We start from the raw sequence: 25,584 nt of genomic DNA on the forward strand, positions 1-25,584 counted from the left end.
TTTACTTTGCGGGGGATAAAATAATTTTAGAAGTTATGTTTACTACTGATGTTTTAATGTATGAATAATAATTTTTTTCTCATTTTAGTTTTACTCCCTAAAGTACATCCACGTTATGATTTGGACAGTGATGCTAGTATGGCTAAGGTTAGTATTTAATTAGAATATTTCATTAATTTAGTTAGAATATTCCATTCAGAGATGATCTTTGAAAGTGAGAAATAACATTACTGATTTTAAAATAAGCTTTGTCTCTGTATTTACTCAAGACAAGGTGTAATTCTTTAAATATTATTGATCTACCTGAGGTATAATTCTGTAAAAATGAATGTTCTAAACAGGAGTTCATTTGTTAAAAAAAGATGGACTACTCCAAAAATACAGACAATGTACTAATCCCTCCACAGAAGATAAATGAAAAAGAGACCAAACCAAAGTTTAGGAAAAGTGGAATTTGTTCAATGGACTCCTGATACAACAAGGGAAATACTCCTTTTCTGGACTTTGGCTTTTCTCTTTTAGCTTGCTTAGCTATATGCATACTTGTTTTGCCAGAGTGGATTAGAGTTTAATACGGAGCCACACTTTGTCCCATATTTTATTATGAAATACTTTAGAGCATTTATTTTTAAATAATCAAAAAACTGTATGGATTTTCTTTTGATAATGTGTTGCATCGAATTCTCTTGCTTAATAACTGATGTGTGTGGTTATACACTTTTTTTAAGTATCCAGTGTTTATACTTTTAAGTTTCTTGTGCATTTAGTAAATTCATTATTGAGCTTGAAGTTCATCAATAGCACTCATAACAGTCTTGAAGATTTTTGCATAAGTGTCCATTTTTTATGGCTTATTATCATTAGCCCAATTATCACTAACTTTTTTTCCCCATTAGGTAATAACAGGTGTCGTCTGTTATGCCTGTAGAGTTGCCAGTACCTTGCTGCTTTATCAGGAATTGATGCGAAAAGGAATACGATGGCTGATGTAAGTAATACATTAAATTTTGAGAATGGTCATTTACATGAAGAGACAAGATTACCATGTCAAGTAACATGATGTGATCATTTTCCCCAAAGAGATGAGATTAGCACAACTTTATCACTCTTCCCACATAGCCAGGCACATGCTTGCCTTTTTCTAGGTATACAGTTGCCATTCATTACTCCTGGGGAAGGATTTTGTATGATAATTTAGTATCCACTCAATGTTGCCTTCTAATATGATTTTAATTCCTCAAAATACTCCCCCTGCACTTTGCACTTAACAGCTCTGATCCACTCTAGCCAACCAAGTATGCATATAGCTAAGCAAGTAATTTAGACGGACAATTTACTTGATTAAATTAATTCCTTAAGAACATAGCCATATTTCATCAAATCCATTTATGCAGCAAACATTTAAGGACCTCCTATTAATATGCCACCAGGAGCCTTTGTTAGAAAGTAGGATGATCCCCCAGGATGACAACCTCAGAAGGTTAGACTTGCATCCTAAAGTATGCCTTTTATTAACACTGTTACCATATCCTTCTAGTCTTATGTTAGGTCTCAAAGAATCCTTCTTAATGGTTCAATGTCAGGTGACATGTTGTATCTGGTAGCATATCCCAAGGGCCTGTTCATGCTCTTCTAATCTGCAAATGACACAAATTTGAGACGGATAACTTAACATAATGCTGCCATAGGATTGATGGATTGGCAAGAACATTCTTTCCAAGGGTTATGCCATGGAAGAGTTCCTCTCACAAAAGATACCATGGTTAAATAGTTGACTCTTCCTTTGAAGGGCCACAAGATGTGATTGGATGGGTGAGTATCCAAGCTGGATAGAGTAAGACTATGAGTCTGACTACGAGACCATAAAAGACCATAGTGACATTTATAGCTTCTCCAGATTTCCTATCAGGAATGATAAGTGAACCGATGCTGAGTGAGGGAAGTGGACAGAACCAGGAGAACGTTGTACACAATAACAGCAGCGATGCTGTGTGATGATCAACTTTGATAGTCTTGGCTCTTCTCAGCAATACAGTGATCCAAGACAGTTCCAAACTATATACATCCAGAGAGGGAACTATGGAGTCTGAATGCAGATTGAAGCATACTCTTTTCACTGTGGGGGTTTTGGGGTGGCTTTTTTCTTTCTCTGTTTTTCCTTTTTTGTTCTGATTCTTCTTTCACAACATAACTCATGTGGAAGTATTTTCAATATGATTGTATGTGTATAACCTATATCAAATTGTTGCTGTCTTGGGGAGCAAGAAAAATTTGGAACTCAAAATCTTATAAAAATAAATGTTGAAAACAATCTTTACGTGTAACTGGAAAAAAATACAATACTATTCAGTGGGAGAAAAGAGTGGCAGGATGCAAAAGAAAGATAAGATGAAATTTCGTAGGAATAAATGTAAAGTCTTATACTTGGGGACAAAAACTTAACTGCACAAGTATACAAAGATTAGACAGCACTTATTTTGAACAGAATCTCTGGGTTTTAGCGGACTACAAACTCAACATGAGTTAGCATTGTGATGTGGCAAGCAAAAAAAAATAAACTAACAAAATGCTGAACTGCATCAAGAGCTTAGGCAGAGCTTCTAGGAATAGGGAGGTGACAATCTCATCCTACTTGGCCCTTGTCAGATCTCTTCTGGAGGACTGTGTTGAATTCTGGGTATTATAGTGTAAGAAGGATATTGAGTTGGAGAATATCCAGCTGCAGGCAGCCAAGATAGTAAAGGCTATGTCACATGGGAGTGTGTCACATGGGAGTCACTTTAAAGAATTGAGAATGTTTAGCCTGGAGCAGAAAAGACTCAGGGGACATGACTGCCCCCTCAAGTATTTGAAGGGCTCTCATGTAGAAGAGGAATTAGGCTTGTTCTGTTTTTCCTCAGAGAGCAGAATCAGAAGCAACGTGTGGAAGGTGCAAAGAAGCTGATTTAGGCTTGATTTCAGAAAGACTTCTAAGGATTAGAACTGTCCCAAAGTGGAATGGACTGCCTAGAGAGTTAAGGGCATGTGCCTCCTTGGCTGTCATCAAGCAGAGGCTGGGGGACCATTTGTCAGGTATGTTACTGTAGGAATTCCTTTCATATAGATGGTGAATTAGGGGTCACTGAGGTCCCTTTGCAACACTCAGATTCTTTGATTAGTCTGGCAGCAGTGGGAAGGCTGTTGGAGAGGAGCATGAGGAAATGGGCAAGGGAACCCTTGTTAGGCAACTCTTGTAGTAGCCCGTCCTGTGGAATTTAGGACCTGGACTGTGATGATGGCAGTGGGAGGGATAGAGGTGAAAAACATTGTAGCGCCGTGTCTACACAGTGATAACTGGATATGAAAGGTGAAGGAGAGGGAAGGGTCAAAGATAAAACCAGTTTTACAACGGGAAACTGACTGAGTGGTGGTATGACTGACAGTGAAGTCAGAAAAGTGTAGATTTGGGGACAGATATAAAAGGTTGAATGTCATTGAGTTTGAAATTGGTCACATAGGAGTGTTCTGTTGGCATTTAAGAGATACAGACCTGAAATTCAGAAGAAATTGGGGGGAGAGATCTAAGAGCCACTGATGAGGGATGGCTCGCTCTAGGTTCACCAGGAACTCTGATCTTATCTAAGACGAGAAAACCTGCTATAGAGTCTGGAAAGAATTCAAGGTCTCAGGCTTAATTGGAGTGAGAGTTGTAGAAGTTTATTGTTAACGCTTCTATGAGAAGCGGGCAAGAGTCCTTTAGGGGACCTGCTAGTGAGAGGGATACATGCTTTTACTTTTAAAGGGTAGGGCTGCCATTGTCAGGGCTGACCTGATGGAGGGAAGGGACCTCAGTGCATAGATAAAGGTTAGAGCTGACTGAGAGGAACTTGTGACTTTAGTTCATAGACAATTTAGATGAGATTTGGGCCAGACCTGAGAAGACATGAAGAGATTAAGTAAGAACAAAGGAGTCACAAGGTGTTGCCTAGGCCAAGTGCTGATGGGGGAAGGGGCAAAGCCCGAGGCAGGGAAAGGGATATCACAGATTACAATTGTACAATACAGATTGCAGTTACAACTGCACAGACTGGTTTTACAAATTGGTTCCACAAATTGACCTAGACCCCAGGTACCCCATCACCACCTGCATAGATATGATCATTGGGAGTTGATGAGATTGCAAAGGGAGCCTGGAGGGAAGGGGGTAGAGAGAGAGTGCGTGTGATAATTGTGGACGGTTTAGAGGTTTGGGAACCGGTGGCAACAAATGAGGAGCACTTAGAAATAGGAAGGGTGTCCAGAGAATGTAATGTTTCTGGGGCTAAGGGAAGAAGCTGCATGCAGAGGGGAGGGGTGGTGGGCAGGAGTGTCAGAGGTTACAAAAAGGTAGAGCAAGAACAAAGCTGAAAAAAAAGCCATTAGAATTGTCAAATGGTGGTTATTTGTAGTCTTTGAGAGAGTATATTGAGCGGAGTTGTGGAAACAAACTAGATTACAAGAGGTAAGGAGAGGATGAGTGGTAAAGAAGCAGAAGTATTGGGAGTTATCATCACTAAGTTTTTAGTAACTAATTCCTGTATTTTAAGGGGAAAAACTTAGAACATTTTGTTATATTTATTTGGGTGGTACTATTAGTAGAAATTTTCAATTTCACTTATTACCTGTTCCATTCAAGTGGGTTTTCCAGTGACCCATAAAATTGTTCCTTTTCTTTATTAACTTAATGAGTCATAGGAGTATTAAGATTTTACAGTTGGGGTTTTTTTTTTTTTTTTTTTTTTTTTGGAGGGCAGTTGGGGTTAAGTACTTGCCCACAGTTACAGGGCTAGCATTTTTGTGTGTGTGGGTGGGTGTTGTGTCTGAGGCCGGAACCGAACTCGGGTCCTCCTGACTTCAGGACCAGCGCTTTACTCACTGCGCCACCTAGTCACCCCAGATTTTACAATTAAAAAAAAAATTATGGAAAAGAAGAAAACTCATCTATGTTACATATGTGGTTTTACATTTTTGGAGAACAAATTAATGGTTTAGTTATAAAAGCAATGAATGTCATATCAGGTGTTTCCAGTGAGGAAAAATAAACCATAGTAGCATATAAATTGAATGCCAAATAAATTTATCAGTGTACTTTGCATTCATAGAATTATAAAACTCCCAAATTCTAAAACATTTTAAACCAACCAACAGTAAGGCTTACAAAATTAAGTGCTGTAATAATACTTAGAGATATATTTTTTAATAGTATCCTCCCCAAAATCAGAATCAAATTTCATATATGTTAAGAATGTTGTTATAAAGTATGCATATAGTATTAAATATGATCTGTAAAGATAGTACTTCTCTTAACAGCTGTTGTTACTATAAGTGGTAGAAAAAAGAAAATCCAATGACTCTTTAGGTGGACTGATAGGGTTAGTATTATTTTACAGTGAACTGATTAAAGAAGATTATAATGAAACCATACACAAAAAGACAGAAGTTGTGATTGCTCTGGATTTCTGTATCAGGAACATTGAAAAAACTGTGAAAATGTAAGTAAGATAACCACCTTCCTTCTGGTTGTTAAAATGTTACATTTGCCAGGATACTTAGGTGTCCTTGTCATAATATGATAAAATTTCTCAAAAATTTATTTTAATTCTCTTTTTAAAATAACTTCTTTTATGAGTATTAAGAATAAAGTTCTTGTTGGTTAGATGGCTATGATAGGGAAACAATATCAGTACTGTTTAGGAAGAATTAAATACTAAGTCAGTAGTGGTTTTTTTTTTTTTTACCTTTTTTAAGAAAGGAAAAAAACCTTGAAAATAAAGACATCTAACTCCTACCTTATAAACCAAAAACCCTACACTGAAAGTAAAATCTTACAGTCTTCAGTAAAGAGTAGTCACCATAAAATCTTATTTTAGTACCTTTTACAGAGCTATGGGATAATCCTGATTTTTCATTTCTTGTTCATCTTAACCCTATCTTAGACTGTCTTGATTTCATATTCTTAAACGTAGTCTACATTATATTGCAGAGGCAATAATATAATAAATTTTTTATTTTACCTTTTATGTATTTATCTTTCATTGCTATTAAGTAATTACTGAAATTAAATATCTCAGAATATGTAGCCTCAAGCTGTCTATTATTGAATTTAACATGCCCATTTTCCATCTTATTGGACAGGATTACATTAGAATAATGTGAAATTTTCTTTCTCTTAGAAAGGTATCATTCTCTTGAGAGTTTGGTGGCAGCCATATGTCTCACCTTTTCTTTCACAATTTTTTTTTTAAGCAATTGGGGTTAAGTAACTTGCTCAAGGTTACACAGCCAGTTATTTCTGGGTGTGGTGCTAAGTGTCTGATTCGATCTCCAGGTCATCCCAACCCTGGAGCCGGTGCTCTTACTCACTGAGCCACCTGGTCGCCCCTGTCTCACTTTTTCTTGATTCTTAGATAGAATAGTAAGTGGTTCCGATGTTCTTAACCTTTAAATGTAACTTTTCTAAATATCTTTTTAAAAATACATATATATGTATGTATTGTATTGTTTAAATGTGTCGCTCAATCTTTTTCCTGGTGACTTATTTTTATTGTGAACAGATATGAAAAATTGATGCAGATTGATTTGGAAGGTGAAATCTCAGACATACACACTAAATTATTGCGAGTAAGTAATTATCAGATCTTAAGCCATAAATCCATAGTCCTTCTTTTGCAATGAAACTCAGATTGATAAGCTTCTAATCTACCTATATCCAAGCCATCTTAAAGACCTGAAAAAAGAGTCTTCCATATCCTCCCAGAGCAAACAAAAATGTCAATGATAGATTCTATTCTACCCAAATTCCTCCTGCTAATTAAGCCTTTTCTTAGAGTTGTAACATTTTAGGGCTAAAAACAGCATTGTAGATCATCTAGACCGCCTCCCTCATTTTACCAGAAAAAGGGAAATGGAGTCTCAGTGAGGCAGTGACTTGCCTAATATCAAATCACTAGTCCATTTGTGTTCTACATCATGTTCCCTTGTTTTGACCTTTCTGATTAAACAAACAAACCAAGCTTAAAAATGCAGGTTACTTCTTGAAATTATCGAGAAAGGAATGACAGGGTAGGTAATAAATGAGAAATTAATCTGAGGTTCTCATATAGTGCCTCATCATGGTGCAGAGATGAGCCTGTGTTCTCTATGGCTGTGTTAGTGGTTCAGGCCTGCTAGCAGACTAATGGGTCATGAAATTAGAACTGGTAGTAACCTTAGAGGTTGTATAGGCAGCCAGACTTTGTAGTCGAGGAAACCCAGAGACAAAGAGGAAAAGTAATTTGTCTCATGTCGTTGACCCTGCCTTCTCACTCCCACTTTAGCGTTCTTAGTGCTCATTCTATACTGTGTGGATAATAACTACCTTGACTACATCCATTATTCTCTTACCTTCCTCAGCTTCCTCATCTGTAAAAGTTTAAACTAAAGCAGTGAAGAAATCTTAAGAAAACAAATGATGAATTTGTCCTTACTAGATGGAAATGACTGATTTGAAGTCTGCTGAGCAAGAATAGACTGATACATAGATGTTGTCCCCAGTAGGATCATCATCATTGTGATTTTTGACACTCTAATCCCAAACCTGTTACTCTTCTCTAGCTGTCCAGCTCACAGGGAACAATAGAAACCAGTCTTCAGGATATCAAAAGCAAGTTATCTCCTGGGGGATTATTGGCAGATACCTGGGCAAACCAGGAAGGAACACATCCAAAAGACCGAAAGTAAGTAAAAGCTTTATCTGCTTAGCTCTTTGTTGTTACCTGCCTTTTGCCACGCTGACTACAATGGAACTCTTGATCTCTTTTTTTCTGAATAGTGTAGAAAAACTGCAAGTCCTGCTAAATTGCATTACAGAGATTTACTATCAGTTCAAAAAAGACAAAGCAGAACGTAGTAAGTAAATTTTAACTTATTTTATTTGGTGAGTCAATTTGAATTGCTTGTAGTGATTGTTATTTTAAGATATGTGATTCTTAGTAATAGCTGCTCAAAGGAAATAGTTTATTTTTAAGATATCTTTAGAAAAATTAAGTTCTTAGGCTTTTTGAGCTACATGATCTCAGAAGAAGTTCTGCAACATTTTGAGATTCTCATTAACAAAATTAATGTGATAAATTCTTATTTCTAGGACTAGCTTACAATGAAGAACAGATTCACAAATTTGACAAGTAAGTGCCTAAATTACACTTTTAGTCATCACGTTACTTCTTGCCACCATTTTGCTTATCCTGCTACTATGATTTTTCATAGAAACAATTCTCCTTTAACCTTGACTTAATAAGGCTGCCTGCTATGTGTATGTAGTACATTAAGGTCCTTGACATTTCTGGAACAGAATGATGAAGTGGAAGGGAAATTTTGAATTATATTGAATGACGCTTTCACCACCGAAATAATGGCAGAAAGAGAACTTTATGCTTCTACTCCCCATACTCTTTTTTTATGACTTCTCTTATTGCTATTCACCAAATCATAGTGAACAGTGCTTGCCTCGCCGTTCACTTCCCGGTAGCTTCAAGTATTATTAGCATGGACTTTTGATTATAACTGGTGTAAAATCACATGTCAAACCACATTCCTTTTATTTTGGCTGAGTCACACATACTTTTTTTTAAAATGTCACTGCCAGAGAGTAAGTGACTCAAAAAGAGAATATTTGCTACTCTTTGGATCCTTGTTCAAACGAAGGCAGGTAGCCTAAGTTTATCCCATATCCATGTCACTTGGCATTCCATCTTCCATACTTTCCACTCTCTAATCCATCATCCACACAGCTGCCAAAATGATATTTCATACAAAAAGAATTGACCATTTTACTTCTCTACTCAAAAATCTTTAGTAGCTCCCTCTTGTCCAAATAAAATACTGAATCCTCAGCCTGACAGTGAAAGCCTTCCCACAGTATGACTCCCACCTACCTATCCAATGTTATTCGTCTTCACACATTCTGTGTTCCAGATTGGTCTGTGTACTCTGATTGTCAGTCTGTTTTTTCTCCCATTCATTACTTGACTTCCTTGACTTTTCCAATTGTACATGCCCTGTATATTATTTTTTTTTCACTTCTTGTATTCTAGTCATCATTGGTAAGATGCTGCAGCCTATTTGTACTCATCAGGCATCTTGCCAGTGCACATGTCCTTTGGAATTTTTTGAAAATTTATTTTTAGTTTTCAACATTCACTTCCATAAGTTTTAAATTTTCTCCCCCTCCTTCCCCAAGAGGACATGCAGTCTGATACAGGCTTTACACATACATTCCTATTAAACACATTTTCACATTAGTCACATTGTATAGAAGAATTGTAACAAATGGGAGAGACCATGAAAAAGGCAAAACAACAAAACAAAAAAGAAAAGTCTGCTTTGGTCTGTATTCTTACTCCATAGTTCTTTCTCTGGATGTGGATGGCATTTACCATCATGAGTCCTTTGGAATTATTTTAGGTCTTTGCATAGCTGAGAAGGGCTAAGGCTATCAAAATCAGTCATTGCAAACTGTGGCTGTTACTGTGTACAGTGTTCTTCTGATTCTGCTCATTTCACTCAGCAGCAGTTCATATAAGTCTTTCCCAGATTTTCTGAAGTCTGCCTGCTCATCATTTCTTATAGCACAGTAGTATTCCATTACATTATATACCACAACTTGTTCAGCCATTCCCCAATTCATGGGCATCCCCTCAATTTCTAGTTCTTGGCCACCACAAAAAGTTTTTGTACACTTGGGTCCTTTTCCTTTGATACAGCCTTAAGAAGCAGTATTGCTGGGTCAAAGAGGGTATTTATTTTTGAAGTTGTGGAGTTATAATGTGATTGGCAGCCAGATCTTCACCAGGAGAACATCAGTGTTAAAAAAGATTGACTCAGGCAATAGGGAACAGATTGAGATCATTGAAAGCCCTTATGTAGTTTGCCAGATATGATCTAATCTTCTTTCTTCCTCCTATTTAAGTTCCACTATTACTATAAAAGCTTTCAAAAACAAAAATCATGCTAAAAGGTTGGAATGTGTAATATATAAGGTTTGCTGATGCAAATATACATTTATTCATTTTAAGACTGATGAAAAGGTTTCTTTCCCCCTTTGCTAATTTTACTCTTTTGCATTATATGTCTAGTAAACTTTTAAGGTGTGAGGTAAGAATTAAGAAATTTGTGGGAGGCAGTTTCATTGATTATTTTTAAATTACAGGCAGAAACTGTATTTTTATGCAACAAAAGCTATGAGCCACTTTACTGACGAGTGTGTTGAGAAATATGAAACCTTTTTGGATAAGGCAGAAGAATGGATGAGGTAAAACATTCCTTTTCTTATTTTTTACAATTTATAATTGTACTTTTACTTAATAAGAACTCGTATCTATTTTAGTAACTTGCTTATTTTAAGTGAACTCATTTTATTTTCAGAAAGATGCTTCACCTAAGGAAACAGTTGTCATCTCTAACTAATCAGTGTTTTGATATGGAAGAAGAAGTGTCAAAGTACCAGGACTATACTAATGAGGTACTGGAGCCTTTCTGATTGGGAAAAAAAAAATGCCTTTTTCCCCTTGACCACTGATATTAAATTAGGATAAACAATATTTGAGAATATTCATTTTAGTAATTAGTAGGAGAAACAGCACAGGGTTATACCTAACTCTTAATCTGATTTCTCGGTCAGTCAGTAAACATTTATTGAGCACCTACTATGTGCCAGTCACTGGGGATCCGAAGAGACAAAACACAGTCCCTGCCCTCAGGCAGCTCAGAAGCTAATGATGAAAAACAGCACATAAAAAGAAGTTGAAAAGGGGGATTGGGGAGGGAGGATACCTGGTATGGAGGCATGCAGGAGTCTTACATCCAGAAGGAAAGTATGTTTCTCATTGATCTACACAGGGTGTCCCAGAATTCTTGGTGTGGTTTTAAACTTGTCCGGTATATATTACCATCAGTTAGAATATAGGATGAATAAAAATAGAAGCTGACATTTATGAAATAAAATGAGCTACCTCTCTGTGTGAGTGCCAGAGTCTTTCACAGAAACTGCTTGTTGAAGGCACCACAGACAGTATTCATACTGCAGAGAGAAGTTGGCCTAGATAACCTTGAAGGTTACTATCTAATGCTGCAATTTGATGGTTCTCTTCTAAAATCACTGCGTAGGCTATTGCAGTACCCTCCGAATGGATCTTCTTGCCTCCACTGTCTCCTTCGTACAGTCTATTCTTCTTGGTCTTACCAGATCAGCCTTCTTGATGACTCTCATGATCGTGTCAAGCCTGTGCCTGGGAAGCACTAATGACTCCTTTATGTCCATGAAATTCCCAGGGTTTTTTTATATTAATATTAGAGGCTCTCCATGATTTTGATATCCCCTCACCTTTCCATCTGTAACTTTTATTATTCCTTGCACTGTGTGTTCCAGCCAAACTGTAGAAGTCTTTGTTCCTTGCACACATCCAACATGATCCTGTCTTTTCTGACTCCTCCTAATACCCAAAATGTCCTCCCTTCCCCTAGACATAGTGATCTGAATGTGTGCCTTCCTATAAGCTGGTGAACTCCATCCTGACAAATACTGTTAATGTAAGTGTTATAGTTTGCAGCCTTGAGGACAGTAAAAACAGGCATTTAATGATGCTCACTGGCTTGAATAGTACTTTGGGAATTAAAAGTGAAACAATGACATATACAACCACGTTTCAAAATATCCAGGTGTCCCATCTCATTTAAAAACAATTAACTATTTAAAAAATAACCATTTACAATGTTTAAGGAGCTGAGATTGCGAAGAAGAAAAACATTTGTATAATTAAAACATCTTTGTTGGAAACATTTGCCTCTGTATTTCACGTACCCGCTTAAAATGATGAGATTTTTGTATGAGTAATAAATGTTGTCACACCAGCAGCTTTGATTCTAAATGTAAGTTAATAGTTTTATTAGAAGGGATAAGAATGAGCTCTGTGGTAGGGAATTTGTCGCTCTTTGTTTTGTGATTCATATATACCTTTTCTACATTTCAGTTACAGGAAACTTTGCCTCAGAAATTGTTTGCAGCTTCCAGTGGAATAAAACATACCATGGCTCCCATTTATCCGAGCTCCAACACACTAGTGGAAATGACCCTTGGGTAAGAAGTTCACATTTGAGTGATTAATTTTCAGTTTGTCACCATTTTTAGTTCTTAGTATTTGATATTAGTAAATAATTCTGGGATAAAGTTCAAAATTGCTTGAGAATCACTGCCTAACATTATTTGCAAATTGATTAAATCTGCAGTTGGAAATTTCATGTTATAAAGATAATTCTGAGAAGTACTTGTTGGTTTTTGTTTTATAGCATGAAGAAATTGAAGGAAGAGATGGAAGGTGTTGTTAAAGAACTTGCTGAGAACAATCATATTTTAGAGAGGTAAGATTCTTCTCCCCCTCCATCCCACAGTAAATATCTCCTAAATTAAATATAGGCACAGATTTTGATATTTGTGGATCGTTGGCTAAGCAGTAATGGGGGATATATGGTACAGTCTACTTCAGGCTTTTCTCTAACTTAATGTGAGACCCCTTTCGTTGCTCATTATTCATCTGAAGAGATTGTAATACCTATTGACTTCTCTCAATTGCTGTGGGGGAAAATAATAAATAATTTTACAGTGGATTCCATATCATAATTATTTGTTGATATTAGCTCTTTAAATCAGTAGCAGGTTGATTCAAAATCATCTTCACATTGTATGTAAAAATTGCTCATTTCAACAATCATTTTGCTTTTTCTGAAATCAGAGCTACTTGTTAGGTACTGTTTTGGAATCCCTGGGTGTTAAGAGTATAGTGCAAACAGTTACTTAGTAAGCCAGCTGCATATGCGCCTTCAGGCATAAACAATCCCAGCAGCTGAGTACAGGGCAGAGCTGACAGAGCCAGGAACCCATCCGCATCTGACTGGAGCCTTGCTTACTTCACAGTGTGACAAAGGGCTTGCCAAGCTTTACCAGGCTCTCATAAATGGGAGTTGTTTTGATTATGCCTGGCCCCTCTTGAGTCCATTCCCACAACTATTTATTGAGTACTAGTTACTGCCAGTCAGTATGCCAGTAGTCTCTATAATAATAACAAATGAGAAAACTTGGTCATGGAGCTGATAGGTCGTTTAGTTGGAATTCACATTCAGGTCATCTGAGTCCAAGACTATTATACAACATTTGATTCCTATATCAGAGTAATCCCCCCTGTAGCTTTGGCACACATTTTTGTTGGTGCTTCAAGCACTGTATTTATCTAGTTATTAAAGACCAGGAGAGGACATTATAAGATTTGAGTTTCAAAGAGACCAACTTAGTTTAAAAAAAAAACAAACCAAAAACTTGTTAGCTATATGTAGAAATTTATTGAAGACCTCTGTAAACATAAGGCTTGCCTTAGTTAAATCCTGAGCTTATGTTGTAGGTCCAAAATTCAGACTCTAGTGTAGTGCAAAGACATTTAGACTGAGAAGACTGGAGTTCTAGTTCTAGCTCTGTATCTAATGAGCTGTGTGACCTTGGACAAATTATTTAACATCTCAAGGCCTCAGCTTCCTCATTTAAAAGATTAAGGAGTTGAACAAGCTGATTTCTAACTTCTCTTCCAGGTCTATATTGTGCTGATTCTTTCTGGATTTCCTTCAAGTGAAATGGGCACAAAAGTATTATTCACTGGGTCATTGTGAAGACAGAATTAAATAATGTATATGAGGGGCAGCTAGGTAAGGCAGTGAATAGAGTGCCAAACCTGGTGTCAGGAGGACATGAGTTCAAATCTGGCCTTAGGTAGTAGCTGTATGACCCTGGGCAAGTCACTTAACCCCACTTGCCTCCTCCCCAAAATAATAATATATGAGAAAATATTTTGAAAAATTTTAAGGAAATGACTTCTGGTTATGATAGTAATATAAGAGGTTGTAGAGAAGTCCAGTTCTCCCTCATAAATTCAGGCAAATATCTTAAAATCCCAGACAGACTGATAAAGAAAACAGAAGTAAGCTCTTCCATTTAGTCCAGAATTCTACCAAAAGTCATCTAGAAACCTGTGAGTTGCAGGTAGAGGGGTCTTACTAGGGATACCAAATTAAGAATATCAGACTCCTTCAAAACATAACCACATAAAAAAAAAAAACCAGATACCATATTTCAGAAAGTGAGAAAACTGCCCAGATCTATTAGGACCAGAGTACAAGAGAGAATAGAACCTACCTCGTGAGAAGAAACTCCAAATGGAAAATACCCAGAAGTATCATAGGCAGAATCCAGAACTCCCAAGCCAAAGAAAAAATACTTGAAAGCATCCAGAAAGAAAGAGATCACGTAGTGAGGGACCATAATCAGGATCACAGACCTATGAGACAGAATAGAAAGAAAAGAGAAAAAAATCTTGGATACAGTATTCTGAAAGGCAAGAACTAAAGGCCTAATAACATTTTTAAAATTGAACATACTCCTAAAGGGGGAAAATAGACCCTTAATAGATAAGAGGATTTTTGGTCTCTCTTGATAAAAAGTCAGAGTAGAAACTTAGAAATCAAAACACAGGAGTCAGGAAGAACCTAGGAAGGAATGTATAGCCCCTCCTGATTTGAGCAATCAAGAAGGACTAAATGACAGTGAAATTCTTAGGTTCTATTTGGAAGAAAAGAGAAAGGTGTTCATTTGGAATCCTAATGTCTTTGAGGATCACCAAGGGAGTTGCAATTTTATTCTGTTATGCTAGTTTCAAGAGAATATAAAGTAATACACTAGGGAAGAAAAAAGGAACTTGCCATTTCTTTCTTTTTTTTTAACTTTCAGCCAACTTTTTCTTACCAAAATTATAACTACTTTTTACAACTGATTACCAAAATTTTTTTTTGTTTAACTTAATTTTTTTTTCACTTACCTTATATTGCCACAACAGAATGTCTGAAATATTATATAGCAGTCTTTGATGATAATCTTCTTAGTTTCATGACTGACATGTTTTTATTAATTTTTTAAATTTTTCTTTTTTTTTTACTCACTATTTTTCCCCTATCCAACACCCCAAAACAGCGATCCTACTAAATATCCCCTCCCCCAGTCTGCTCTTTCCCATATCTTCCCCCATGCCCCCTCTGACTTTCCAGTAGGGCATGGTGGATCTCTGTGCCCTAGTGCCTGTATATCTTATTTCCCACTTACATGTAAAATAATAATAATAATAATATTTTTTTTAAACATTTAATTTTAAAACTTTGAATTCCAGAATCATTCCCTTCCTCCCTTGTCACCCACTCTTACTGGGAAGATAAGCAGTTCAATATAGGTTGTACATGTGTAGCTATGCAAAACATTTCCATAGTGGATATATTGTGAAAGACTGACTATATTTGCCTCCATTCTATCCCTTCCCCCACTTGTTCTGTTCCCTACTTTGATCCTGTCCCTTTTCAAAAGTGTGTGCTTCCAACTTCCCTCCCCCCCAACTTGCCCTCTCTTCTATCATCCCTCCTCTCATCCCCTTCCCCCCTACTCTCCTGTAGGGTGAGATAACCCTATTTAGTGTGTATGTCATCCCTCCCTAAGCCCAATTCAATGAGAATAAGGTTGACTCATTTCCTTTTGCCTTCCTGTTCTTCCCCTCCATTGTAACAGTTTTTTCTTGCCTCTTCTATATGAGTTAATTTACCCCATTCTGCCTCTCCCCATTTCCTCTCATTATATTCCTCTCTCACCTCTTAATTTCACCTTTTAAGTATCATCCCTTTCTGTTAAATTGGTCCTGTGCCCTTTATCTATGTATACCTGTACACATATATACATGCATTCACATATGTATTCATATGCCCATATATCCTCTGAGATATATATATATATTTCCATTCCCTTCAACTATTTTCCTACTGAAAAAAGTTTCAGTTACAATTATCGCTTTTCCATGTAGGAATGTTAATAGTTCAACTTTGATAAGTTCCTTATGATTTCTTTTCCCTGTTTAGCTTCTCATGCTTCTCTTGCTTCTTGTATCTGAATGTCAGATTTTCTATTCAACTCTGGTTTTTTCATCAAGAATGCTTGAAAGTCCTCTATTCCACTGAATGACCATATTTTCCCCTGAAACATGATACTCAGTTTTGCTGGGTAGGTGATTCTTGGTTTTAATCCCAGATCCTTTGCCCTCTGGAATATAATATTCCAAGCCCTTCGATCCCTCAGTGTAGAAGCTGCCAGATTCTGTATTTTCCTGATTGTATTTCCACAATATTCTAATTGTTTCTTCCTGGCTGCTTATAATATTTTCTCCTTGATCTGGGAACTCTAGGACCTGGCTATAATATTCCTAGTTTTCTTTTTGGGATCTTTTTCAGGAGGTGATTGGTAGATTCTTTCAACCTCTATTTTGACCTCTGGTTCTAAAACATCAGGGCTAATTTTCCTTGAGAATTTCTTGAAGGATGATTTCTAGGTTCTTTTTTTGATCATGGCTTTCAGGTAGCCCAAATAATTTTTAAATTATCTCTCCTGCATCTATTTTCCAGGTCAGTGGTTTTTTCCCATCAGATATTTCACATTGACTTCTATTTTTTTCATTTGTTTGGATCTGTTTAATAGTATCGTATCTTGATTTATTATAAAGTCATTAGCTTCCATTTGCTCCAGTCTAATTCTGAAGGAATGATTTTCTTCAGTGAGCTTTTGAGATTCTTTTTCCATCTGGCAAATTTGGCTTTTTAAGGCATTCTTCTCCTCATTGCCTTTTTGAGCCTCTTTTGCCATCTGAGTTAGTCTATTTTTTAAGGTATTATTTTCTTCAGTCAGGTTGTTGACTCTCATTTCATAATTTTCTTGCATCATTCTCATTTCTCTTCCCAGTTTTTCCTCCACTTCTCTTATTTGGTTTTCAAAATCCTTTTAAAGCTCCTCTGTTTTCTGTAACCAGCTTGTATTTTTCTTGGAAGCTTTTGGTGCAGGAGTTCTGACTTTGCTGTCTTCCTCCTGTTCCATGCTTTGATCCTTTTTGTCCCCAGAATAGGAGTGTAGAGTTGGGTTGTTGTGCTTGCTTTGCTTCCTTTGCTTGTTCATGTTACCACTCAAATTACTTGACTTTTCAGCTTTTTGCGACAGTAGAACTCTGCTACCAGAGAGGGGAGCTTTGTCCCAATTGCTGGGGTTTTCGCAGCTGCCGGAGCTATTAGTTAAACTGGTCACGCACCCCAGGCCCTCTACCCTACATAGTGATCCAGACCCAGACTGGTTAAAGCAAGAGCAATTACCCCTCAGACTGGTCGCTTGGTCCCCCTACAGTCTGTAGGCCAGGAGCTCTGAAGCAGCCACGGCACGGCTGCATGGCCACTGTGCTTCAGCCACTTTTTGCCCTGGGGCCAAAGGCCTGAATACACTCCCAGACTCCTGGTTCCCAGAGTCCACACTGCACTGACCTCTCACTTTGTCCTTAGCATCTATGGGTTGATAATTCTGGAAACTGCCACAGCTACTGGTGATCTGGAGTCCCTCCAGCCGGCTGCTTGTTGTGGCCACCTTGAGGCTAAAACCTCTGGCTAGCTCGGGGCTGGGCGTGGCTCCCAGATCATTGCGCTGGCCCCTTCCTGCCAGCCTGCTGGACTGTCTTCAGCAGGAGGTTAGCTTCTCTCTGTCATTTGGTTGGTTCTGTAGCTCCAAAGTTTGTTTAGAGTCATTTTTTACATGAATTAGAGGAGGTGGGAGCGAGAGCCGCACAGAAGTCTTGTATCTACTCCGCCATCTTGACTCCGCTCCCCAGAACTTGCTATTTCATATAAATGGTATATGTGAAAAGATGAGTATAGTAACACAGAAGAAAGTGGGGATGGAGAGCAGGGGTCTCACAGCCCTACTCATTTGAACTTGACAGAGAAAGGATTAGACACAGAAATGGAATCATACAGAATTTAGTGTCAAATATACCAGTCTTAACTGTGATGCAGAAAGAGAGACAAGGAACGAGTAGTGGAGAATAGAAGAGGAAAAATAGTTTCAGGGAGCAAATGGTCACAAGGCAAACAAACTTCAGTCAAGTCAACAAGCGTTTATTAAGCATGCACCGTGTGTCGGGCATTAAAACTTCTGGGGATACCGAGAAAGACAAAAAGCAGCACCTGCCTTCAGGGAGCTCGCAGTCTGATGAGAGAGAGAGCGCATGCAAACAGCGATGTACAGACTCTGTATTCAGCAGGGTAAGTGGGCGATAATAGAGCGGAAGGCGCTAGCATTAAGGCCCAGGAAGGGCTTCTTGCAGAAGGTGAGATTTTAGCTGAGGTTCAGGAAGCCAAGAGGTGGAGAAGAGGATTCTGGGCTTGGGAACAAAGACTGCAAAGTCATGGAGTCAGGAGAAGGACTGTATTGTGTTAGAAATGGCAGAAGCAGCCAGTGTCCCTGAACTGTAGAGTATGTGGAGTAACATGTGAGAAGATTAGGAAAAAACAGTGAGGGACCAGATTATGAAGGACTTTAAAAACCAAATAGGAGATTGTTTTTGGTCCTGGAAGGAATAGGAAGCCACTAGGCTGTGTTGAATGAGAGGGAGGGAGGAGTAATATGGTCAGACCTGTAGCTGAGTGCAGGATGTACTGCAGTGAGTGAGGAGCTCCTTGAGGCAAGGAGATCACCCAGCAAGCTATTGCAGTAGTCCAGGAGTGAGGTGATAGGAGGCAGCACCGTGGTGATAGTGCTGTCAAGAGAGAGAAAGGGGGGTTAAGAGATATTTCAAAGGTAAAATGTGATGAAAAAATCCAGGTAATGAGGATAGTGGAGCCCTTAACAGCTGTAAGGAAATTCAGAAGGGTGGAACAAAAAGGAAGCTTCAAAGGGTTGATCATAAAGGATGATTAAGAACAACACGTGAGAATTAGAGTTGGGGTCTGGCTTTAAGAAGAGAGGAGAAGGGACAGCTAGGTGACACAGTAAATAGAGCACTGATCCTGGAGTTAGGAGGCCCTGAGTTCAAATTTGGCCTCACACACTTGACACGCTTACCGTGTTTCCCCAATAATAAGACACTGTCTTATTTTTTTTTTGGACAGAAAAACACCAGAGGGCATATTTTCAGGGGAGGGCTTATTTTAATGAACATTGACAGCAATTTTAATAAACAGGTAAATGTGAACAAAAAAACGTACCTTTATTCAAAAATGATCATGTCATCTTCTTCAACAACATCGTCATAGGTGTCCACACCCTGAATTCCGTCCTGGATGTCTTGCGCCTCCATTTCCTTCAGAAGAAGTGGACCCAATCTGTCATGTCCAGCAATATAGCTCTCTTTAAATGAATATGTCTTGTCCAAGTAACCTGCTCGTAGTGCCTTGGCGACACAGCTGTCAGTAATTTTATCCCATGACTTCTTCACCCAAGTCACGACTTCTTGCAGACAGGGCTTCACAAAGTTTCCACGCTGATTTCTTTCCATTCTATTTTCAATGTAGTCATTGACTTCCATGCGCAAATGGTCCTTGAATGGCTTGTTTATTGCAATATCAAGGGTCTGGAGATAGGCAGTCATTCCTGCAGGAATCATTACTTGATCTATTCTCTCTGCAAGGAAGTTCTTCATTTCTTTAGCACGGTGAGTGCTGGCTGAATCCCAGACTATCAGACCTCTTTGGTTACCTCGCATAACAAGTGGCAGCATTAAATCAACCCACTTTCTTAGAACGGCTTGTGTACACCAGGCTTTTTCGGTTTCAAGAACGTAAATGCCAGATACACGTTCAATCTTATCTTTCTTGCCCTTATTGATGATTAGAGGTGTGGCTTTCTTTCCATCCAAACGAATTGCCAAAACCCAGGTGACCCGTGCATTTTCATAGCCAGTGGTGGGAATGTAGATTGACGTTGCACCCCTGTGATGAATTGTTGTTTGAGATCCTTGTCCCATAAACACTGCAGTTTCATCCATAGCAATCATATTGCAGGTTTGGTACTTGGAAATGTCGATCCTATCAATAAAGGACTTGAATGCAAGTGCACGTTTAATAACTTCAGCATCTTCCAGCTTAAACAGTGTTGTTGATCTTCTTAGGGACAGTTCATACCTGTACCGTTGAAGGAAACCGTCCAACCAGTGTTGTGATGCTTTGAATCCTTCTGAGACCATTTCAAACTCTGGTGCCATTGAAAGGGCAAATGCTTGAATATCAGCCCTGCGCACAACCAAGGCCTTTGCTCTTCTGTCAGCAATCCATTCACCAATGAGGATCTCCAAGTCAGGATATAAGGGCTGCTGACCTGATCCAGACCTGCGCTTTTTCCCTTTTCCCTCATCCACCTGTTGATTGAGGTTATTATAATCTGCTCTCCATTTTCTGACCATTCGAAGATCCAAAAGTTTTTCTTTACAGAAAACTGCAAGATTCTTGCCATGTGACTCCTCTACAGTTGCTTTCTTGTACTCAACAGTATAGCTCTTCCTTTTTGTACTCATGTCTGGGGGTCAAAACAGACAGAATAATAAAATTATGGCCATCAGTCCTTCTTTTCACTCCATCATGCCTCCTGAGTTCTTCTTTTTTCCTCCATCATGCCCTTTTTATCCTCCATCATGCCCCCTCACTCCCGCTTACATACTGGGTTTTTATGTTGTCCTGCCTCAGCTCTCCTCCGTGGCACTGCTCTCAATGGCGCCAGCAAGCAAATCACTGGGGAAGAACAGGATGACACGCTCACTGCTGCACCTCTGATTGGATGCAGCTCGGAGTGCGGCATGTGTTTCACCGGGGGGGGGGGTGCATACAGAGGGTACCATAATGTAGCGTGTAGCACAGGGGATCACCTTCACTACAGTAGCAATCTCAATAGGGCTTATTTTCGGGGAAACACGGGTACTAGCTGTGTGACCTTGGGCAAGTCACTTAACCCCAATTGCCTTCCCCCCTCCAAAAAAAAAAGATGCAAAGGAGAAGGAACAGCTCTCTTTACTTACAGATTTCTTGTGTTAATCTTTTGTTCTATTTCTACATTCTCTTCTTTATATAGAAGGTAAACATAAAAGTAGAGGGAAACCATGTAAGATTATGATGGAGAGAAATAACACAATTAAGTCATAACCAAAAATGTGATGAATTTATCCATAAAATAGAGTATAGAAAGAAAAATGCAGCCAAGTGTTGTTTATAAAAAATACGCTTGAGACATAAAAATTCATAGTTTATTAAAATAAGGAGTTAGATTTATTATACTTCAGGTAAATATTTTTTAAGAACAGTGCTAGAAATCTTTATCTCAGACCAGATAGAAAGTTAATAAGAAAGGAAACTGTTATGTGTAAAGGTACCATAGATGGTGAAATCAGTACAAAGTATCCCCAAAGGCTTGGTGCAGTTTTCTGCTTCTTAAAAGTTACATATACACAAAATGTCATTGCACATAAGTACTTGAAGGAAAAGTTAATTGAATTACTGGGAGAAGTAGCCAGAAAAAAATGATAATATGAAGAACTCATTGTTTCCCTTTTAGACGTATACAAATCTAACAAAAAGATAAGGAAGTTAGAAATATATATGTACACACACATACATGTGTGTATATAGAGATACATATATGTCTGTGTCTATGTGGTAAAATATTAGGCTAAAGAAAAGAGTATTATTGAATCATTTTAAAATAAGTAGAAAAGACCAGAAGGAAACTTGAAGCAGACAGACAAGCAGAATTGTGTTGAATTACCATGTTAAATTTGAATTATTTAAAAAATATATGCATTCTGAGGGAGGGAAACAAGCAGTACAGAAAATAAATTTTCTTTAAAAAAATATGGCATTTTTCAAATATGAGGTAATGGTACTTTCTAAAATGGTTTTATAATTTTTAATTATCGAGTTAAGGGAATAAAATTACCATTTTCTAATAAGCAGAATCTCCTATGCTTGTTTGTAGCTTGCTTGTCAAAGTCAGAGGACCTATTATTAAAGCTTCATTGATTTTAATCTCTCTCTCTCTCTCTCTCTCTTTATATATATAAAGCTTCTGGCTATGATTTGGGATAAAGCATAAGTGAATAACTATTTAAAGTTCATCTTTTTTAAAAACTTTTTACAGAAATATGTGCTGTTTTCTTCTCAGATATATTTTAATGATCAGTTAAATTTTGGGAGATTTACTTTTTCTTCTGTTTCAGATTTGGCGCTTTGACTATGGATGGTGGCCTTCGGAATGTTGATTGCCTCTAACTTTCTGAGAAGGTTGAAAAAACCTTAATCAATTTGCACAAGAAAAAATGCTTTGGGGGCATTAAATGTTAGTGACTCTGCAAGTGTCCTCCTATTTCCTTATTTCAGTGTTTGACACAAGCATGTAAATATGTACCATGTTGTAAATACATAAAAATATATAAATTTTTGGCTGCTGCTAAAATGTACTTTTCTCTTTTAACATTTATAATCAAGTGAGGAAATTTACCTCAGTGAGCACTAGTACATGGCCAGGATAAATACATAGGGAAATTGTGATTTCTAAGCCACTTTGACAGAAGACTAGATGAGCCATAGCTTGCTCTAGCATCTAATGGAGAATTTTTAGGTGGAACCAAATCTACATTGTAAATTAGTGTATTGAATCCTTAAAATTCAGAAATGGAAGAGTTTTTATTGCTGATGAGACTTTTGGTTATAATTTTGGGGGCAAGGGCAAGAATGGAAGAAGTTGTTTTTCTTGCCTTTTGTGCAGATTGGGAACTGAACTTGTGTATTTCTAGGATCCTAGGATCATATTTTTAGCTGGAAAATGAAATGACATTATTTTCAGGATACAAGTTGCCCAGGTCCCTGTTTACTCTGGGAAAATCATCTGATTATTTTGAGATAAAATCTAAAGCAAAATTTTTAGCAGTTGAATTATTAAAACCCAGCCACCTCTGATAGCCATAAAACTTAGTTGTGATTTCAATACAAAACCTAAACAAGGGGCAGCTGAAATAAATTAATGTATTCATTTCCTATCATCTTTTCTAAAACTAATTTTGCTCAATATTTTATGAAAGCTAGTGAATTAACTTGTTTTTATGAGAAGAATGTGTGTATGTGCATATAGTTCATATGAGAAAAATTGTTATTTTTAAAAAGAAATTATATGGGTGATGATGGTAAATGATACTCTTAATGATCTTCAAGTAGAAAAGCAGTTTTCTGTCTCATATCTGCAGAGGTTTTGCAAACTTGGTAAAGATTAATTCATTCAGCAAATATTTATTGAGCACTAACTGTGTAAGGAATACAGAAAAGAATAAAATAGAATCCTTGCCCTTGCAGAATTTAATAGTCTAGTAAGGGACATGAGATCAGGTAAGACCAGAAATAAATAACAAATACAGGACAAATAGTTAGAAAGACATATAAAGAAGAGGCAGAAGTTTCTTCTGAGGAAAATGGAACGGTATATGTCAGGGAATGCTTTGAAGGAGATGACATTTGAGGTAAGAATTGAGCACAGTGAGGGGAAGGGTGTTCCAGGTAAGGGAACAGCATGAGCCGACGCACAAAAACAGAAGTAATCCTAGTAAAGGGAAAGGTAGTTCAGCTAGAATGTAGGCTTGCACAGGTGTAGGTTGGAAACAAAACTGTGGTCTTTGAAAAAGTAATCCCTTTCACCCAAAAAGAGGGTTCTCATTGAAAGGTTTTCCAAGAATTGCAAACAGAAGGGTTGTGCTCAGCACTTACTTTTATTATTCCACCAATAATTTTTTGTAATGATTAATTTTGGTCTCAGACATATCATATCTGTGAGTGTTGTTTTGATCAGTCTGTGTATCATGATTCCCTGGCAAAAACAGCAGTGGGAAATAAATCAATTTTTAAAAAACTGACATTGTATTAAGATTTTATTTGGAAAAATGATTATTGTATGGGGATGGTTTAAGATACCCATGTATTCATTAAATAAATGCATGAGTGAATGGCTTTATTTACTTAAATATAGCATTAACAGCCAATCAATTTTATGGTCTGAGTGTGTTTTTCTTCAAATGACATATTTACTCTTTGTTGACTTTTTTTAAAGGTCACTTGACCATATAAATTTTACTTAGATGCTTTAAAATTTTATACTCTTGAATGTTGTTTTATTACATCTTTAAGTTTTATATAGCCAACCCTAAGCAAGGACTATCAGAGACACTTTACACTGGGGACTGTCATCAGTGTCTTAGATGAAGAAATTTTTCACCACAGGATTTAGTGACATACAAGCTAGACTTCATTAGTTTCCTCATTTTAACCCCATAAATATATAATCATAGTCCAAAATATTTTAAGGCAATGGATGTATTTTGCTTTTAAAACTTAATTTTATAGAGTGCAGGGAGATCAGCCAAGATGGTACAAAAGGAAGTAGTACCGCCAAGCCCTCCTGCCACTACTATTCCATGAAGATCTAGGATATGCTTCTGAGTTCTTATTAGGAAATTAAAAAAAAAAAAATGAGTCAGTTTTTCAGCTCAGGTCAATATAAGGAGATGAGGTCTGAAGACCCTGAGTATGGGATCTAGCCAGGTGTAGCTACACCCAATCACAGAACCTGAAAGAGAACCAAGGCTTTGAACCAGGGAAAGAAGAGATACCAGATCTGTTGCAGAGCAAATCTCAATTTTGAGGAAGCAGGTATCAACTGCCTGCTCTGACTCCAGGAGTGAAGCAGGGTCTTAGATCCAACTGCTCACCCAGTCTGAAACTTAGCATGAAATACCCAGGGAAGGAAGCTGTAATAGTAATGGAATTGAAAGATCCCCTTCTATTGGCTTTCCGGTTGAGTGTTAAAACCCAGAGCTTGTGAATCCCACTTGTGGGATGGACTTGTTTACATGAAAAGAGAGGGCTGAACTGGGAGCTGGTGCCATGGATTTAGAGAGGCAGAAGAACTTTTGGAAGCAGTATCATGGAGGCAGAGGGAGAGAGGATTGCTGAGGGCCAGTTCAAGCTGCCCAGGACTTTTTTTTTTTAAGCAATTGGGGTTAAGTAACTTGCTCAAGGTTACACGGCCAGTTATTATTTCTGGGTGTGGTGCTGAGCATCAGAGCCCGGATTTGATCCAGGTCATCCCGACACTGGAGCCGGTGCTCTTACTCGCTGAGCCACCTGGCCGCCCCTGCCCAGGACTTTTGAGAGCTGCTACCTGGAGCTGCCAAGGACTGAGGGGACATGGCTGTGATGCCAGTATTTTGTCTCTCTGTTTTGATGTTGTTTTGCCATATTTGTCAGCTGGTGAAGGACAGTGCTGTTGTTGCAGAGGTCTTGGAACCTTGCTGTTGGTTCAGAAGCCCTGAAGAAGGATATTCTTGTATGTTTACAGAAATCCTGTATGTTTTCAGGGGGTCCTAGGACTGATTCTGCAGGCAGAGAATGAATTAATGAGGACACTGGCAATGTATCCTGTGTCCTCCTTAAGCTTTGTCTCCCCAGGAACAGAGATTGCTGAGATTTGCCTCTGGTCAAGATGAAGAAAAGACCTCTCTTTGGGTATTAAATGCTGTGATATCTTAACCTTTTTGTAAAACAGGTAGATGGCCTTTGTGTTCTCTACTGCCCCTTTTGAGAAGGTGCTTGGCATTAACTGATGATAATTATAATTCA

General features: G+C 37.9%; 1 protein-coding gene across 4 annotated transcripts in view; it reads left to right on the top strand.

Annotated features, from left to right (window-relative positions):
- TBK1 (TANK binding kinase 1) overlaps positions 1–23,952 on the top strand; it is a 55,965-nt gene extending 32,013 nt beyond the window's left edge. For 3 of the 4 annotated variants that reach the window (XM_069080805.1, XM_069080792.1, XM_069080812.1), the window contains 12 exons: positions 89–147; positions 897–988; positions 5,409–5,510; positions 6,573–6,639; positions 7,612–7,733; positions 7,829–7,905; positions 8,141–8,180; positions 10,205–10,306; positions 10,420–10,516; positions 12,024–12,130; positions 12,340–12,411; positions 22,140–23,952. In XM_069080805.1, the coding sequence (XP_068936906.1) occupies positions 89–147; positions 897–988; positions 5,409–5,510; positions 6,573–6,639; positions 7,612–7,733; positions 7,829–7,905; positions 8,141–8,180; positions 10,205–10,306; positions 10,420–10,516; positions 12,024–12,130; positions 12,340–12,411; positions 22,140–22,191 (989 nt within the window). In that variant the 3' untranslated portion in view covers positions 22,192–23,952. Of the gene's footprint in view, positions 1–88; positions 148–896; positions 989–5,408; positions 5,511–6,572; positions 6,640–7,611; positions 7,734–7,828; positions 7,906–8,140; positions 8,181–10,204; positions 10,307–10,419; positions 10,517–12,023; positions 12,131–12,339; positions 12,412–20,045; positions 20,469–22,139 lie in introns of those variants that run through there. The other variant, XM_069080800.1, reaches the window with a different exon arrangement.
- Positions 23,953–25,584: the final 1,632 nt, after the last annotated feature.

Source organism: Petaurus breviceps, unplaced genomic scaffold, assembly GCF_028583685.1.
Source record: "Petaurus breviceps papuanus isolate PSGF00001 unplaced genomic scaffold, PetGlider_PUasm1.0 154, whole genome shotgun sequence".
In the NCBI taxonomy this organism is placed as follows: domain Eukaryota; kingdom Metazoa; phylum Chordata; class Mammalia; order Diprotodontia; family Petauridae; genus Petaurus; species Petaurus breviceps.